Source organism: Lepus europaeus, chromosome 7 (genome assembly GCF_033115175.1).
Source record: "Lepus europaeus isolate LE1 chromosome 7, mLepTim1.pri, whole genome shotgun sequence".
NCBI classification, from domain to species: domain Eukaryota; kingdom Metazoa; phylum Chordata; class Mammalia; order Lagomorpha; family Leporidae; genus Lepus; species Lepus europaeus.
In genome coordinates, this window is record NC_084833.1 from 14,046,978 (window position 1) to 14,063,470 (window position 16,493).

Consider the following 16,493-nt stretch of genomic DNA (forward strand, 5'->3'; position numbering starts at 1 on the left):
GCAAACAACCCCCAAATAAGGCTCAGAGCATGACTCAGGCAGTCAGAGAGGTGGACAGTCCTGTCACTGGCTAAAAATACCTCCTGCCTTTGGCAGTACTGTCCGTCTTGGCGATAGTACCCAGGGCACCTGGGTAATTAGGACAGAGGAGGGGAGGCAGGAAGATAGGCAGACGCACTGAGGACTTGCCGCCCCCAGACCAGAGTCCTGGGGTCCCCGGGTTTAGTGCCCGCCCCACCCCGACCGTTTCCTAGCAAGGCAAGCAGTTTAGGATTTGTAAAGATGCTCAGAGTGTCCTGGGCTCCCAGCCCTCCTGCCACAGCTGCTTCAGGGTTCAGCAGCTCCAGCAGAGGGCAGATGCCCCGGGAGATGGGATGCACATCAGCAGGGAGCCAGGGGGGCATGGAGCTGACCTTGACCCCAGCAGCCTGCCGTCACCCACCACGAGACAGGAGCAAGTCCTCCCGCCTCGCTGAGCCTCAGTTTCCCCTCCCCATGACAGGGATCCTCTACAGCAGGTTGTCCAGACTCTGCTCTGCGGAAAACCGGGGTCTCCCATGGCTTCCATCAGAACTCTTCTGGGGTGGGAGGAAGAGGTGTTCGCAAGAGGCCAAGGATGTTCCCCACGCAGCCTACCCTGTACCCTCTGAGAGATTCCACTCTCGCTGCCACTCGGATTCCAGACACAGCTTCTATCTGAGCTTCTATTTGCTTAAACTCTGTTCAGCTTGCTTTCCCCCAAACCTACTGGCCGTGGATATCTTCCCCCCTCTTTCGCTTCTTTTTCTTTCTGTTCCTCCCCCCAGGAGGATCTGCTGCCCCCTTGAGCCACAGAGAAAGAACAAGGCGGAAGAGAGCAGGACCACGATGGCTCGGAATGACCCACACAAGTCCCCCTTCCTGCCTTTGGAGCAATGGTGAAAATCAGACTCTGGGATCTTCAGGGGCTGGGACCCCAGTTCCCCGCCGTGGGACTGGGTGACCTGGATCTCTGGAGGTAAAAATGGGAAGCACTGGGTAGGGATGGAGGAGGCCAAGGAAGCCCAGGCACAGAGTGTCTGCAGGGAGTAGGGAGTGCACAGCCGTTCATCTAGTGTAGCTTGGCTGAGCCCTGCGTCCCAGGAAGGTCCTGACCTGGCCTCGAGGGCACGTATTGGTGAGACAAGGCAGAGAGGACAGAGTGCCAGGAAGATGATAGCAGGCTCTTTTTATACCCCGAGGGTGGCAGACTCCAGCTGAGACATAGCTGAGTTCTCCAATCATCTTCCCCTTTGCACGCCACACACACAGGTGGTGGAAGGAAACAGCAGGTGTTTAGACACACACACACACACACCTCGACCATCCTGCGTGTTCATCACCTTGGTTTGCCATCCTCAAGGTTTGTCACAAATAGAGGAGTAAAGAAGCTGGGACGGCTGAGAAGCCAGGATCACACCCCCGCCCCGGCATTCACAGCTCCACAGCTCTCCCCAGCTCCCACTGCCGTGCGTGCCCTATCTTACCTCCACAGCTCCTCACAACGGCCTCTCTCTCTCAGAAGAGGTGTTACTGGCCTCGTTTTCCAGATTAGGGGGTTGAGGTCTCTTGACTAAAGTCGTGGGACAATTAAATGGCCAAACCACACCTAGAACCTGGGTTTCCAGACTCCCAATCCAGAGCCCACACCAAAAGCACTGCTCCCAGCAGCCCAGTGTCCCTTCAAGGGCCCCAGCCCAGAGTGGGGGACAGCCCACCCGAGGAGAAGGGCAGCCAGGTGGCCGAGGTGTTCCTCTCTCTTCTAATGCACAGTAGGCATTCAACCCCCTGCGTCCCCAGGCAGCTCCCGTATCACCCCTGCTTGTGTCCAGAGCAGCACAGCAGACAGCTCCCCTGTCTCTCTTCCTGTTCCTCTTGGCACACAGGGAGGGGGAAAAATCTGGGTGCCCCAGCTCCACATTCTAAGCCTTGGTGGTTCTGAGAATGTCTCTACCACTGGCTGCCACCCAGGCTGTTTTCTGAGGGGCGGTCCTGAGGCTTCCACCTCTCCCACCTGGGTCAGGGACCTCCACTCTCAATTTGAGTCCACTTCTTTGAGAGTCTGTCTCCCAACTCCAATGGACTGGCAAGACCCCAAGGTCCCCTCATGCGAAGTCCTCATGGGTGGCCACCTGCAGGCCACTCTGTGGGTGATCACAAATGCTCACTCCTGAAGGCTGACTCCCGACTCCTGGTGTCTAAAGATATTCAGAGGTGGGGAAGAGTTAGAGAGGAGCCCAGGGTCCCCCTAACTGTAGGAGCTCAGGGGAGCTCAGGCTCCTGGGCTGGCAGAAGCGGGGTGGCGGGGGCGGGGATATGCTTAGAAAGGGGCCCAGGGCATCTCCTACCTGCGGGGCCTCTGCCTGGGAGCTTGGGAGCTGTCCCTTCCTCAAGAGGAGCCTTCTCACTCGCGGGCTGCCTTTAAGCCCCAGTGGCCTCTAGCCCCCGGCTCTTGTGTCCGCCTCCCCCTCCTTTCCTCTCCCCCTTCCACCCGACCCCACCCCCACTCTAAGAGGCTGGGGCCGCCTGAAGAGCATTGTTTACCGCCCTGTTGGTACAACACTTTCCCCTGGACCGGGAGGCTGGCTCGGGTTTCCCGTGAAGATCTGACAGGTGGCACCTTTCAATCACCGCGAGTCCCTCCCACCCTGACCCTGGCGGCATCTGTCCCTGTGGTCATCTTCCTTCCCGGTGTGCTCTCCTGGCCCTGGGGACCCTGGCAACCAGCTGCAGGGCCCACGTGGAGCCTGGTCCCCGGCTTCTGGCCTCTGTGCCCGTCCTGAGCCCGAGCCTGGCCTCCAGGGTTGCCCGGCCCCTCCCCCTGCCGCACCAGCCTTCACCGGGCTCCTTTTACTCTTCCTCAGACAAAGCAGCTGCTTACCGGGCAGGGGCAGGCGGGCGAGGAGGGGCTGACCGCTGCAGCTGCCCCAGGGGTGTCTCAGGGCTCCCACTGGACTGGGAGACTGGAGAGGGAGGGGGGAGGATGGGGTGAGCTGAGCCATCGCTGGCCTTAAAAGTGCAGGAAACGCAAAGCTCCCGAGCTCTATTTGGACCTGAAATGACGGGCGCGCGAAAACAAATCGTTACCCCCCTCTCTGTGCCCTGCCACCTAAGCAGGGCACCAGTGTTGAGAGTGAGGGAGTGGGCAGGGCGATACCCCTGCTGCGTAGGAAGCTCGGGATGCCCCAGCCTCCTTCCCCAGCAACCCCCTGGCCGCCCCCACTACCACCACACAGCCATGCAGGCTTCCGTCCTGGGTCTGACAGAAACCAGACCCTTTCCAGACTCAGCTCCAAATTCGTCCCCTCAGAGAGGTTTCCAGAGCTTCCAACACCCCCCAGAAACAGCCCGTCCTCTTCCCAGTACTGACTGCCATCTCAAACGACCTTAATCGTGTCCTCCTTTCCCGTCCCTCTCACCGGACTCCAAGCTCCGCAGGGACTTCCTCCACCATGCTCACAGCTGGATGCCCAGGACCTAGCAAACCCCCTGGTTCATAGTAGCTGCTCAGTGAGTCTGGCCGGGATGAACTAATTACTCAATGACGATAAATATGAAATAGGGAATTGGGGGTCTGTGCTTGGCAGCAGCTGAGAGAGATCCTTGTGTGCAAGCAGGTTTGGATATCAGTGGTCAAGTGCACCAATATTGATGCTGCCTCGTCTCGTGTCTCCTTCTCCTGTCGGGAGCATGTTTGCCCAAAAACGGTGAATTCTTTCACATGTATTTCTGGCTTGGTGTCTTTTAAAAGTTTTTTTTTTTGAATTATGTATATTTATTTATATATTTATTTATTTGAGAATCAGAGACAGAGAGAGAATCTTCGATCCACTGGTTCAGTCCCCAAATGCCTGCAATGGCCAGGGTCAGGCCAGGCTGAATTTGGGAGCTAGGAATTCAATTCAAGTTTCCCGTGTTGCTGGCTGGTACCCAACTACTTGAGCCATCACCAGCTGCCTCCTAGGGTGTGTATTAGTAGGAGGCTGGAATGCGAAGCAGAGGTAGGACTGGAACCCCCACATTGTGAGCTGCTATGCAGGCATTCCAAGAGGCAACTTAACTGCTGTTGCAGGCACTGGGCAGTGAACCAGTGGATTTCTTTCTCTTTCTCTCTCTCTCTCCCCCTCCCCCAGAAGTAAATAAGCAAATAAGTAAAAACTAGAAAGTGACACTGCAGTGGAGACCCAAAGAGAGAGGGGAGTGTGTGGCTGCCACGGGGAGAGCACTGTGGGCAGAGGCAGGGCAGCTGAGAGGTGGGAATGTGCTTGGCCCACGTGATGAGTAGAGTGTGGCTGGGGTAGAAGAGTTGGAGATAAAAGGCATGGCAGGTGGGGAGAGATCATTTAGGGCCTTGCAGGTCACTGTGACGACTTTGGCTCTTGCTCTCTGATTGGGAGCCGTTGCGATGTTTCAGGTTTTCTTTTTTTTCTTATTTAATTTTTTTTGACAGGCAGAGTTAGACAGAGAGACAGAGAGAAAGGTCTTCCTTTTTTCCGTTGGTTCACCCCTCAAATGGCTGCTACGATCCGAAGCCGGGAGCCAGTTGCCTCGTCCTGGTCTCCCATGTGGGTGCAGGGCCCAAGCACTTGGGCCATCCTCCACTGCACTCCAGGGCCACAGCAGAGAGCTGGACTGGAAGAGGAGCAACCGGGACAGAATCCGGCACCCCAACTGGGACCAGAACCCGGGGTGCCGGTGCTGCAGGCGGAGGATTAGCAAAGTGAGCCGCGGCACCGGCCTATGTTTCAGGTTTTCAAGGGACATCACTTAACTTCAGTTTTGACAACATCGCTGGCTGCTGCTTTGAGAACAGACTGAGGGGAAGCATGAACAGAAGTGGGGAGACCTGGCAGGGGACTAACACATATGGGATGCTGCCATCGCAGGCAGTGGCTTTACCCACTGTGCCACTACGCCAGCCCCTGAAATTTTTTTATTTTTTAATAAAATTATATAAAGGAGGGGCTGGTACTGTGGCATAGCACCGCTTCCTGCAGTACCAGCATCCCATATGGATGCCAGTTCGAGTCCCGGCTGCTCCACTTCTGATCCAGCTCTCTGCTATGGCCTGGGAAAGCAGAAGATGGCCCAAGTCCTTGGGCCCCTGACCCATGTGGGAGATCCAGAGGGAGCTCCTGGTTCCTGGCTTTGGATCGGCGCAGCTCCGGCCATTGCAGCCATCTGGGGAGTTAGCCAGCAGATGGAAGACCTCTCTCCCTCTCTTTCCCTCTGCCTCTCTGTAAATCTGCCTTTCAAATAAATAAACAAATAATTTTTTTAAAAAGTCTACAAAGGAAAAGAAAAAGAATGATTTGCTTTTATTGAGCATCAATCATGGACTGGGCCCTTTTCTTCTTCTTCTTCGTCTTCTTTTTTTTTTTTTTTTTTTTTTTTTTTTGACAGGCAGAGTGGATAGTGAGAGAGAAATAGAGAGAAAGGTCTTCCTTTTTGCCATTGGTTCACCCTCCAATGGCTGCTGCAGCCGGCACATCGAGCTGATCCGAAGCCAGGAGCCAGGCACTTCTCCTGGTCTTCCATGGACTTGGGCCATCCTCCACTGCATTCCTGGGCCATAGCAGAGAGCTGGCCTGGAAGAGGGGCAACCGGGATAGAATCCGGCGCCCCAACCGGGACTAGAACCCGGTGTGCCAGTGCCTCAAGGCGGAGGATTAGCCTGTTAAGCCGCGGCGCCGGCCGGACCCTTTTCTTACATTATGGTTTTTATTTGTTTTATGTAGTGATTTTGGAAACTTTTTATTTTGAAATAATTATAGGTCTACAGGAAGTCACATATGTAGTACAGAGATATGCTGTATACCCTCCACCCAGCTTCCACTGAAAGTTAAATCTTACCTAACTATATACAATGTCAAAGTCAGGAAATTGGGCAGGGTCATTGGCATAGCAGTTAGGGCACTGCTTATGATGCCCACTTCCCACATCAGAGTGCCTGGGCTGGAGTGCTGGTTGGGTTGCGATTCCAGCTTCCTGCTAATACACACCTGGGGGGCCGGTGCCGTGGCTCGTTAATCCTCCGCTTGCGGCGCTGGCATCCCATATGGGCACCAGGTTCTAGTCCTGGTTGCTCCTTTTCCAGTCCAGCTCTCTGCTGTGGCCCGAGAAGTCAGTGGAGGATGGTCCAAGTGCTTGGGCCCCTGCACCTGCATGGGAGACCAGGAGGAAGTACTTGGCTCCTGGCTTCAGATCGGCCCAGCGTGCCAGCCGTAGCGGCCATTTGGGGGTTGAACCAATGGAAGGAAGACCTTTCTCTCTGTCTCTCTCTCTCACTATCTAACTCTATCTGTCAAATAAATAAATAAAATTTTAAAAAGTACACACCTGGAAGGCAGCAGGTGATGGCTCTAGTGTTTGGGTCCCTGCTTGCCATGTGGGAGACCTGGACTGAGTTCCTGGCTCCTGGCTTCAGCCTGGTGTAGCCCTGCCATTGCAGGCATCTGGGGAGTGAACCAGCAGTGTGGTGAGTGAGCCAGCAGATAGGAGCTCTTTGTCTGAATCAGTATCTCTGCTTTTCTTTTTTTTTTTTAATTTTCTTTTTTCCTTTTTTTTTTTTTTTTTTATTTTTGACAGGCAGAGTGGACAGTGAGAGAGAGACAGAGAGAAAGGTCCTCCTTTTGCCGTTGGTTCACCCTCCAATGGCCGCCGCGGTAGGCGCGCTGCGGCCGGCACACCGCGCTGATCCGATGGCAGGAGCCAGGTGCTTCTCCTGGTCTCCCATGGGGTGCAGGGCCCAAGGACTTGGGCCATCCTCCACTGCACTCCCTGGCCACAGCAGAGAGCTGGCCTGGAAGAGGGGCAACCGGGACAGGATCGGTGCCCTGACCGGGACTAGAACCTGGTGTGCCGGCGCCGCAAGGCGGAGGATTAGCCTAGTGAGCTGCGGCGCCGGCTAGTATCTCTGCTTTTCAAGTTAAAAAAAAAAAAGTCAGGAAATTGACATTGGTAAATATGCGTGTACAGTTCCACCATGTCTTAGCCCACGTGTAGACTGTTGGTTACCACCACAATCAGGATACAGAACCACTCTGGGGGCCGGTGCTGTGGTACAGCGGGTTAACGCCCTGGCCTGAAGTGCTGGCATCCATATGGGCACCGATCTGAGACCTGGCTGCTCCACTTACCATCCAGCTCTCTGCTATGGCCTGGGAAAGCAGTAGAAGATGGCCCAAGTCATTGGGCCCCTGCATCTGTATGGGAGACCCGGAAGAAGCTCCTGGCTCCTAGCTTCGGATCAGCGCAGCTCTGGCTATTGTGGCCAATTGGGGAGTGAACCATTGGATGGAAGACCTCTCTCTCTCTCTCTCTCTCCCTCTCCCTCTCCTCTCTCTATGTAACTCTGACTTTCAAATAAAAAATAAATCTTAAAACAAAACAAAACAGAACAGAACCACTCTGTCACCATGAAGAATTTCCTTGTGCTACCTTTTACAGGTGTATAGCCTTCCCTGCTCCAGCCTAACACTGGACCGCCACTAGTATCACCTTCATCTCTATAATTTTATCATTTTGAGAATCCTATGATTAAGCCGCTGCCTGCAATGCCTGTATTCCATATGGGTACTGGTTTGAGTCCTGGCTGCTGTACTTCTGATGCAGCTCCCTGTTCACGTGCCTGGGAAAGCAGCAGCAGATGATCCAAGCACTTGGGCCTCTGCTACCCATGTGGGAGATGTGGATGGAGTTCCAGGCTCCAGGCTTCTGCCTGGCCCAGTCCCAGCCACAGCCATTAGAGCCATCTGGGTAGTGAATCAGCAGATGGAAGATCTCTCTCTCTCCCTCTCTCTGTGTGTGTGTGTGTGTAACTGTCTCCCAAATAATTTTTTAAGTCAAAAAATAGTGATTAACTTAAGAGAGAGTACTGCCGGCACTGTGGCTCAACAGGCTAATCCTCCGCCTTGCGGCGCCGGCACACCGGGTTCTAGTCCCGGTTGGGGCGCCAGATTCTATCCTGGTTGCCCCTCTTCCAGGCCAGCTCTCTGCTATGGCCCGGGAAGGCAGTGGAGGATGGCCCAAGTCCTTGGGCCCTGCACCCGCATGGGAGACCAGGAGAAGCACCTGGCTCCTGGCTTCGGATCAGCGCAATGCGCCGGCCGCAGCAGCCATTAGATGGTGAACCAACGGCAAAAAGGAAGACCTTTTTCTCTGTCTCTCTCACTGTCCACTCTGCCTGTCAAAAAAAAAAAAAAAAAAAAAAAAGAGAGAGTACTGAGTGGAGAAAAACATGAGACAATTTTTTTTCAAGTGGGGGGAGTATTTTCTATCCTGATCTGAGTGGTGGTTATGTGAATATATAATATATATAATCAAATTCAGTTTTAAGATTTGTGATTTGTGAATTTTACACACTATGTGTGACAGTGTTTGGGAGTATTCTTTCTCTATGCATGATTTGCCCTCTTTTTTTTTTTTTTTTGACAGGCAGAGTGGATAGCGAGAGAGAGACAGAGAAAAAGGTCTTCCTTTTTGCCATTGGTTCACCCTCCAATGGCCGCTGTGGCTGGCGCATCTCGCTGATCCAAAGCCAGGAGCCAGGTGCCTCTCCTGGTCTCCAATGCGGGTGCAGGGCCCAAGGACTTGGGCCATCCTCCACTGCACTCCCGGGCCATAGCAGAGAGCTGGCCTGGAAGAGGGGCAACCGGGATAGAATCCTGCGCCCTGACCAGGACTAGAACCTGGTGTGCCGGCGCCGCAAGGCAGAGGATTAGCCTGTTAAGCCACGGCACTGGCCGATTTGCACTCTTGTGATTGCTCTGGGCAGGGGGTAAGCCCTCACACCCCTTCTACACCAAATAAATTCAAACCTCTCAGACTGGAATGGGATTACCTGGCTGCATATGCTCTGCTATGCCTCGGTCTTAAAAAAAAATCGGGACCCATGGGGCTGGGACTGTGGTATAATGGGTGAAACCGCCACCTGCAGTGCTGGCATCCCATATGGGTGCCGGTTCAAGTCCTGGTTGCTACGCTTTAGATCCAGCTCCCTGCTAATGTGTTTGGAAAAGCAGGAGAGGATGGCCCAAATCCTTGGGCTCCTCAACTCACGTAGGAGACCTGAATGAAGCTCCTGGCTTTGGCCTGGTCTGGCCCTTGCTATTGCAGCCATTTGGGGACTGAACCAGAAGGTAAAAGATTTTTCTTTCTCTGCCTCTTTCTCTGTAACTCTGCTTTCAAATAAATAAGTAAATCGTCTTTTAAAAAAATCAGGACCTAATGTTTACTAATGTTACCTAATGTTTACGAGTCTTTTATTGTCTTGGACAATACCAAAATACACTAGTACAATGATCACATATAAAATAGTCAGTTCACCTTCCCCAACACACTGTGCCCTGTTTGTTATTATTTATTTATTTATTTGAAAGACAGAGTTACAAAGAGAAGGACAGACAGAGGGGTAATTCTCCATCTGTTGGTTTACTCCCCAAATGGCTGCAAGGAAGATAAGAGCTGGGAGTTTCTTCCGGTCTCCCACGTGGGTAGCAGGGGCCCAAAGACTCAGGCCATCTTTGGCTGCTTTCCCAGGCAGGGAGCTGGATGGGAAGCAGAGCAGGTGGGACACAAGAACTGAAACTGTATGTGGTGGCTTAACCTGGTGCACCACAGTGCTGGCCCCATGCATCACTAATTTACATCTTGTAAGTTTAGTTTACCAGGAAATTGTGTGGAAAATCAGAGAATTAAGTGTTACAAGGTGGAGGGCTGGTACTATGGCTACCATAGCAGGTTAAGCCTCTGCCTGCAGTGTTGGCATCCCATACGGGAGCCAGTTGGAGTCCCGGCTCTTCCACTTCCGATCCAGCTCCCTGCTAGTGCACCCGGGAAAGCAGTGGAGGGTGGCCCAATACTTGGGCCCCTGAACCCACGTGGAAGACCTGGAAGAAGTTCCTGGCTCCTGGCTCCCAGCTCCTGCCTGGCCCAGGCCTGGCTGTTGGTACCTTTGGGAAGTGAACCAGTAGATGGAAGATCTTTCTCTCTCCCCTCTTCTACCTCTGCCTTTCAAATCAATCAATCAATCTGGGAAAAAAAGTTACAAGCGTTCTTCAAAGAAATCACGAGAAACTGAATTTAGTTTATTTTGGTGCAAAAATTTTTTGAAACTGAGCCATACAAGGGGTGTCCAAAAAGTTCGTAAGAAATGTGTATTATAGGAAAATTATGCACAGATTTCATTTTTTTTTCAACAGAATAAACTTATATTTTAATTGCATTTTCCACGAACCTTTTTAAGTACCTTGTATGTTTGGGGGGTGGGGGAGGGGGTATGCGGTGCACATCAGGGAGCACAGTAAGTTCTGACAGAGGTCACCGGTTCGCGCTGTCTCCTAGACCACTCGCACTGTTAGCTCCGCGGTAGCCGAAATTGTTCCTATTCGTCTCTTCACGGCTCGGGGCGTCTCGTAGATGTCGACTAAGACGTTCAGCTTTCCACGAGCAAGGACTGAAATTTGCAGCCCCACGGGCGGCTTCACGACCTACACACAACGTCCATGAAGCACTGGTTCTCAAAGTTAAAAGTTCTACCCATGCCTGGGTCCTACTACTAGAAACTCTGACTTAATTGGCATTAGGTGAAGCCCGGGCGTCGGGAGGTTTTTTTTTTTTTTTCTCCCAGGTGGTTTTAATGTGCGACGAAAACTGAGAACCGCCATTTGGGGGCGTTCTTCCTTCCGCACGCAAGATCTGGGCTCAGGCGTCTGACGGGTGAAGTTCACCGACCTCGGTCCTCACGCCCTTCCAACCCCAAATAAACCTCACCGAGACAACCGGAAGGACTAGACCCGGGCTCTCCACGGGCTGCAAGCGCTCTGCACCCCACCCGAGCCTCTATGGTACTTTGACGTCCTCTCTAGCATTTGAAAGGCGCTTTCCTGCCCGGCCGGCCCGTTGCTCCCTCTCTATGGTAGCCGATTTCCCGGCACCCCTTGTTGGGATTTTCTTCCGGGTCGAAGAGGCGGGACTTCACTCCCGGAAGTGGCCCACGTGCTTCCGCTTTAGTTCCCCGGAGCACTAGGTAAGTGTCTAGTATTTGCCCAAAGTTGGGGATGCCGTGTACTTTGTGACTCGCCCCAGGCCGTGGTGAGTGAGCCGGGATCTCTGACTTCTGGGTGACCCTGATGTCGCCATTTCAGAGGTGCAGGCTTTGGGGCGTGTCCTGGGCAGGTCGGTTCCGCGTTTGATCGAGTTCCCAGGGTCTCGGAGGGTCAGGCCCGCGGTTTCTTGTTCTGCCCATCTCTTGATCTTTTCCTGGACCGAGGTGACCTGGAAGGACTGGAACGTCAGGTGTCTGGGGTTCAGTTTCCAGGCCCGCCACTGGCGCCCTGTGTAACCTTGGGGTAGACCGTGTTTCCTTTTAGACCTGTGTCCACATCCATGAGACGGCACGGTCAAACGCACTGCCGTTGTGATGTTCTGTGGTTCCTTCGCGCTCCCCAGGCGCTGGGGTGGGAGGCTGAGTGGGAGGGGTGGGTGCTGACGGTGCTGTCTGTCCCTGGACCAGGAGGCCGGAGCAGAGCCTCTTCACGGGCTGCGCTGAGATGGATCCGCTCAGGGCTCAACAGCTGGCTGCGGAACTGGAGGTGGAGATGATGGCTGACATGTACAACAGGTGAGGTGATCTCTAACAAACGCTTTCCTCGGCGCAGTGCAGCCCAAAGCCCCTGCTCATCCTCCCGACGTGGACCCCTTGGCTGATGCTAATGCTGACCTGTTACCAGAACAGTTGGGCATTTATTTACTTGAAAGGCAGAGAGAGGAATAGGTCTCCCATCTACTCCCCAGGTGCGTGCAGCAGGCCAAAGCCCAGAGCCAGGAACTCAATCCAGGCCGCCCGTGTAGATGGCAGGGACTCAACTCCTTAAGCCAGCACCTGCCGCCTCCCAAGGTGTAAGTTAGCAGGAGGCTGGAATCTAGAGAGACCTGGGACTCCACGCAGGCGTGCCGGTATGGGATGTGGGTGTCTTAACCGCTGTGCCAGACATCTCCCCGCTTCGTTGTTTTTTTTTTTTTTTTTTTTTTTTTTTTAAGTAACGTTGACCTTTTTAAAAATTTTAGTTCTTGAGGCCGGCGCTGTGGCGTAGTGGCTAAAGCTGCCACCTGCAGTGCCGGCATCCCATATGAGCGCCGGTTCTAGTCCCAGCTGCTTCACTTCAATCCAGCTCTCTGCTATGACGTGGGAAAGCAGTGAAAGATGGCCCAAGTCCTTGGGCCCCTGCGCCTGCATGGGAGACACAGAAGATACTCCTGGCTCAGCACAGCTCCGTCTGTTGTGGCCATTTGGGGAGTGAACTAGCGGATGGAAGACTTCGCTCTCTCTGCCTCTCTGTAACTCTTCCTTTCAAATAAATAAATAAATCTTTAAAAAGAAAATTTTAGTCCTTTGAGTGGAAGACAGAGAGCTCCTGTCTATCACTGCCCCAGATGCCCTCCACGGGAGCTGGGCTGGAATGAAGTCAGTACCCAGGAAAAATCTGGGCTTCCCACGTGGGTACCAGGGACCTGCCTCCCTGAGCCATCACCTGCTGCCTCCCAGGTGCAGGTTAGCAGGAGGCTGGAATGGAAGCAGAGCCAGGACTTGACCTAGGGACTGCAGCGTGGGATATGGGGCATTGGTACCCCGAGCAGTGGTGTCTTCACTGCTGCGCCCATTGCCCGTTGCCAGCAGTCGAGCATTTAGGTCAGGGTGGAAACGGTCATGAAGGAGCCCAGCAGGAAGAGAGGCTGCCATCCGGGTTCTGATTAAGTTCCCCTGAGCTTTTGCCTTGTGACATATATAACCAGTTTCTACATTTTCTCAAAAAGTTGTATTTATTTGTAAGGCAAAGTTCCAGAGAGAGAGACTAAAAGAGGGGTCTTCCATCTGCTGCCTCATTCCCCAAATGGGCACAATGGCCAACACTAGGCCTGGGAAGCAGCAGATGATAGCTGAAGTACTCCCACGTGGTTGGCAGACCCAGGTGGAGTTTCTGGCTCCTGGCTTCAGCCTGGCTCAGCACTGGCTGTTGTGGCCATAAATGGAGTGAACCAGCAGATGGAAGCTGTCTTTCTCTGAGTGTCTGTCTGTTTCTTTCTCTTTCTCTGTCACTCCATCTTTTCAAATAAAAAGATGGACAGAATAATAATATCTACCTCATAGATTTTATAAGTGTTAAATATGAAAGCCTTTAGCATCAGGCCCAAAACAGTCAAATGTCTGCTATTTCTACCAGCTTAAACTCTCCTGATTGGTTGATTTCTGTCGGAGGCTAGATTGCAAATGATTTCTATTTGAGATGGAGAGAGAGGGAATTGTCATCTACTGGTCACTCCCCGAATGCTGCAGCCCCAGGCTGGAGCTGGGAGCTCAGTGCAGACCTCCCATGTGGGTGGCTGTCACTGCTGAGCCATCACTGCTGCCCCCTGGGGTCTGTATTGGCAAGAAGTTGGAGTCAGGGGACACAGGCACCCTGACCTGCATCTAAACTTGGGGCACAATATTTGCTCCTAGAATGGTTGTGAAATCAAACTACCTGGGTTCATATTCTAGCTCATTGTAATCCTTAGCAAGTGACTGGGCCTCTCTGGCCTCAATTTCCTCATCTGTAAAATGGGGATAATTGTGCCTGCCTGATAGGAGTATTATAAAAATTGCATAACAGGACCCAGGTAAGGCACCAGTGTGGTGCCGGCACATAGCCACTCCTCAACAAATGATTTCTACTTAATTAGTCGTAGGCGTGGGCTCAGACAAGGTTCCTGCTTACGAGGAGCTTCCGACGGTTGAGGGGCAAGCTGAGGATTTGTGTTGTTTTCATGGGGAAAGTGCAGTCAGTGTAGTGGGGATGGAGTGATGGAGCTTCCTTGGGAGTCACAGGATGCTGCTGATCAGCCCCGCCCCTCCCTCCCTCCAGAATGACCAGCGCCTGCCACCGGAAATGCGTGCCTCCCCACTACAAGGAAGCGGAGCTGTCCAAGGGCGAGTCTGTGTGCCTGGACCGATGTGTCTCCAAGTACCTGGACATCCACGAGCGAATGGGCAAGAAGCTGACGGAGCTGTCCATGCAGGACGAGGAGCTCATGAAGAGGGTACAGCAGAGCTCAGGGCCTGCATAAGGCCCCGGCGGCACACACCCAGGGTGCACCCTGCCCCTGCCCCTGCATCGCAAAAAAGTGCTCCCTCCTGGGTGTCTCTGTGAAGACCACTGGGCCTGTGCCCTCTGGAGAGTGTCCAGGGGCCCGGGGTGTGGCAGAGCTCTCTCCTGGCTGAAGAAGGAGTATCTGTCACACTGGGATGTGACTGTGATCGCGTGTGTATATGTATATGTGTGTGTGTATGTATATATATAAACAAGGTGTCAACACTACTCTGTGTGGAGCCGTGTGCTTGGCATTCAGGAACAAAGTAAAGAGACGCGGCCTTCTGCCAGCAGAGGGAGTCTCGTGTAGTTCTTAATAGGAGTCCAGACTGGTAAGACAGCCTGGGTATGCCCTGGCTCAGCCGCTCGCTGCGTGACCCCCAGACAGACATGTCACTTACCTGTCCTTGGCGCTCTCATCTGCAGCATGGGGATCACCATAGGCCTGTTGGGAAGACTGAGTGAGCTAATGTATGTGAAACAAGGGGTGTGCCACAGTGACTGGGATGTAGGAAGGGCCCTGTACCTTTTCTTTCATGTCTGTTTTCATCTACTTGAAAGGCAGAGCAGTAGAGACAGATCCTCCATCTACTGGTTTATTCCTCAAATGCCTACAACAGCTGGGCTGGGCCAGGCTGAAACCAGGAACCTGGAACTCCATCTGGGCCTCCCATGTGGGTGGCATCTGCCCGAGCACTTGAGCCTCGTATGCTGCCTCCCACGGTGCACCAGTGGGAAGCTGGATGGGAAGCAGAGTAGCTGGGACTTGACCCAGCACTCCTATACAGGATGCAGGTGTCCCAAGCAGCCCAACTCATCACTGCACCATAATCCCCACCCCACCCCTCCTTAAATGTCTGTTTATTGTCATCTATTTGAAAGGTAAAATGGAGAGAGAAGGACAAATACTTGAAAAGGAAGTTGAGAGGCTGGTGTTGTATGCAGTGAGTTAAGCTACCACCTGCAACACCAGAATCCCTATGAGTGCTGGTTGGAGTCCTAGTTGCTCCACTTCCCATCCAGCTCCCTGCTAATGCACCCGGGAAAGCAGTGGGGCTGATTGGGCCCCTGCCACCCACGTGGGAGACCCAGGAGTCCCAGACTCCTGCTTCTTGGTCCTGCCCCAACAGTTGTGGCCATTTGGGGAGTGAGCCAATGGATGGAAGATCTCTGTGTCTCCCTCCCTCTTTTTTTTATCACTTTGCCTTTTAAAGATGTATTTATTTAAGAGGTAGAGTTACAGACAGAGAGGGAGAGACAGGCCTTCCATCCTCTGGTTCACTCCCCAAATGGCCACAGCAGTCAGAGCTGGGCCAAACCAGAGCCAGGAGCTCCTTCCAGGTCTCCACGTGGGTGCAGGCGCCCAAGCGCTTGGGTCATCTTCCACTGCTTTCTCAGGTGCATTAGCAGGGAGCTGTACAGGAAGTAGAACAGCCGGGACTCGAACTGGCACTCATATGGGGTGCTGGCGCTGCAGGTGGAGGCTTACTATGCCACAGCACTGGCCCCTCACTTTGCCTTTTAAATCTTAAAAAAAAAAATTTTTTTTTTGAAAGAGCAGTGGAGGCAAGCAGGCATTTCCACAAATGATTTAGGGGAGAGGATGAAAAGTAGGTGGGATTTAGGGAGCAGATAGCCAGTGTTGTGGTTCTAACCGGCAGTATCAGGATGTATCTCACCAGCTTCGTGATATGTGATCCAGGAGGGGACTAGTGATGACCACTGCCACTCTCTTCCTGAGTCAGACTTTGCTCACTCCATACACCGTCCAAACTGAGCCATTGATTCCAGCCAAAGGTCAGGCTGGAAGTGGGGGCTGGGAGCAGTGGTTGCCTGCTGTAGTCACACAAGTGGAGCAGTGACATAGAGGCCAGGGTGACTGTCCTGTTTGCTGTTGTACTGAGGGGGCCACATCCTGTGGGATCCATGTCCTCAGAGAACTACACAGCTTTCAGAATGTGTGAGGTGGGATTTTGGTTGACCCCAATGCCACTGTGTGATGGCAGTACCTCCAAAGCCGGCCTCTGGGGTGGAGGGGCCCGGGGTATAGCAACGTCATGGGAGGCAGAGTAAAGGAGACATAAAGACAGTTTGGGGCTTACAAGTAAAGTTCAAGTAAGGCTTCGTGAATCTTTCATCTTTTTTTTTTCTTTAAGATTTATTTGAAAGGCAGTTACAGAGAGATCATCTGCTGGTTCACTTCCCAAGTGACTGCAACAGGCAGGGCGGGCCAGGTTGGAGCCTGGAACCTGGAACTCCATCTGGGCCTTCCACATGGGTGGCAAGGGCACAAGGACTTGGGCCATCTTCTGCTGCCTTCCCAGGCACATTAGCAGGGAGCTGGAA

General features: G+C 53.1%; 1 protein-coding gene across 2 annotated transcripts; it reads left to right on the forward strand.

Annotated features, from left to right (window-relative positions):
* Nucleotides 1-10,967: 10,967 nt before the first annotated feature.
* TIMM10 (translocase of inner mitochondrial membrane 10) lies at nt 10,968-14,375 on the forward strand. Of its 2 annotated transcripts, none has more exons than XM_062196124.1 (3): nt 10,968-11,047; nt 11,534-11,641; nt 13,923-14,375. In XM_062196124.1, the coding sequence occupies exons 2-3, from the start codon at nt 11,571-11,573 to the stop codon at nt 14,122-14,124; spliced, it is 273 nt and encodes a 90-aa protein (XP_062052108.1). In that variant the 5' UTR covers nt 10,968-11,047; nt 11,534-11,570; the 3' UTR covers nt 14,125-14,375. The 2 variants fall into 2 exon arrangements, with proteins under 2 accessions (XP_062052108.1, XP_062052109.1); XM_062196125.1 differs by having other exon boundaries at nt 11,043-11,112.
* Nucleotides 14,376-16,493: the final 2,118 nt, after the last annotated feature.

What these genes read in the sequence shown, in the direction of transcription:
- TIMM10 (XM_062196124.1), top strand. Translation starts at nt 11,571, where the DNA reads ATGGATCCGCTCAGGGCTCAACAGCTGGCTGCGGAACTGGAGGTGGAG. An exon ending in ATGGCTGACATGTACAACAG is followed by an intron (nt 11,642 to 13,922) that starts GTGAGGTGATCT and finishes CCCTCCCTCCAG; the next exon opens with AATGACCAGCGCCTGCCACC.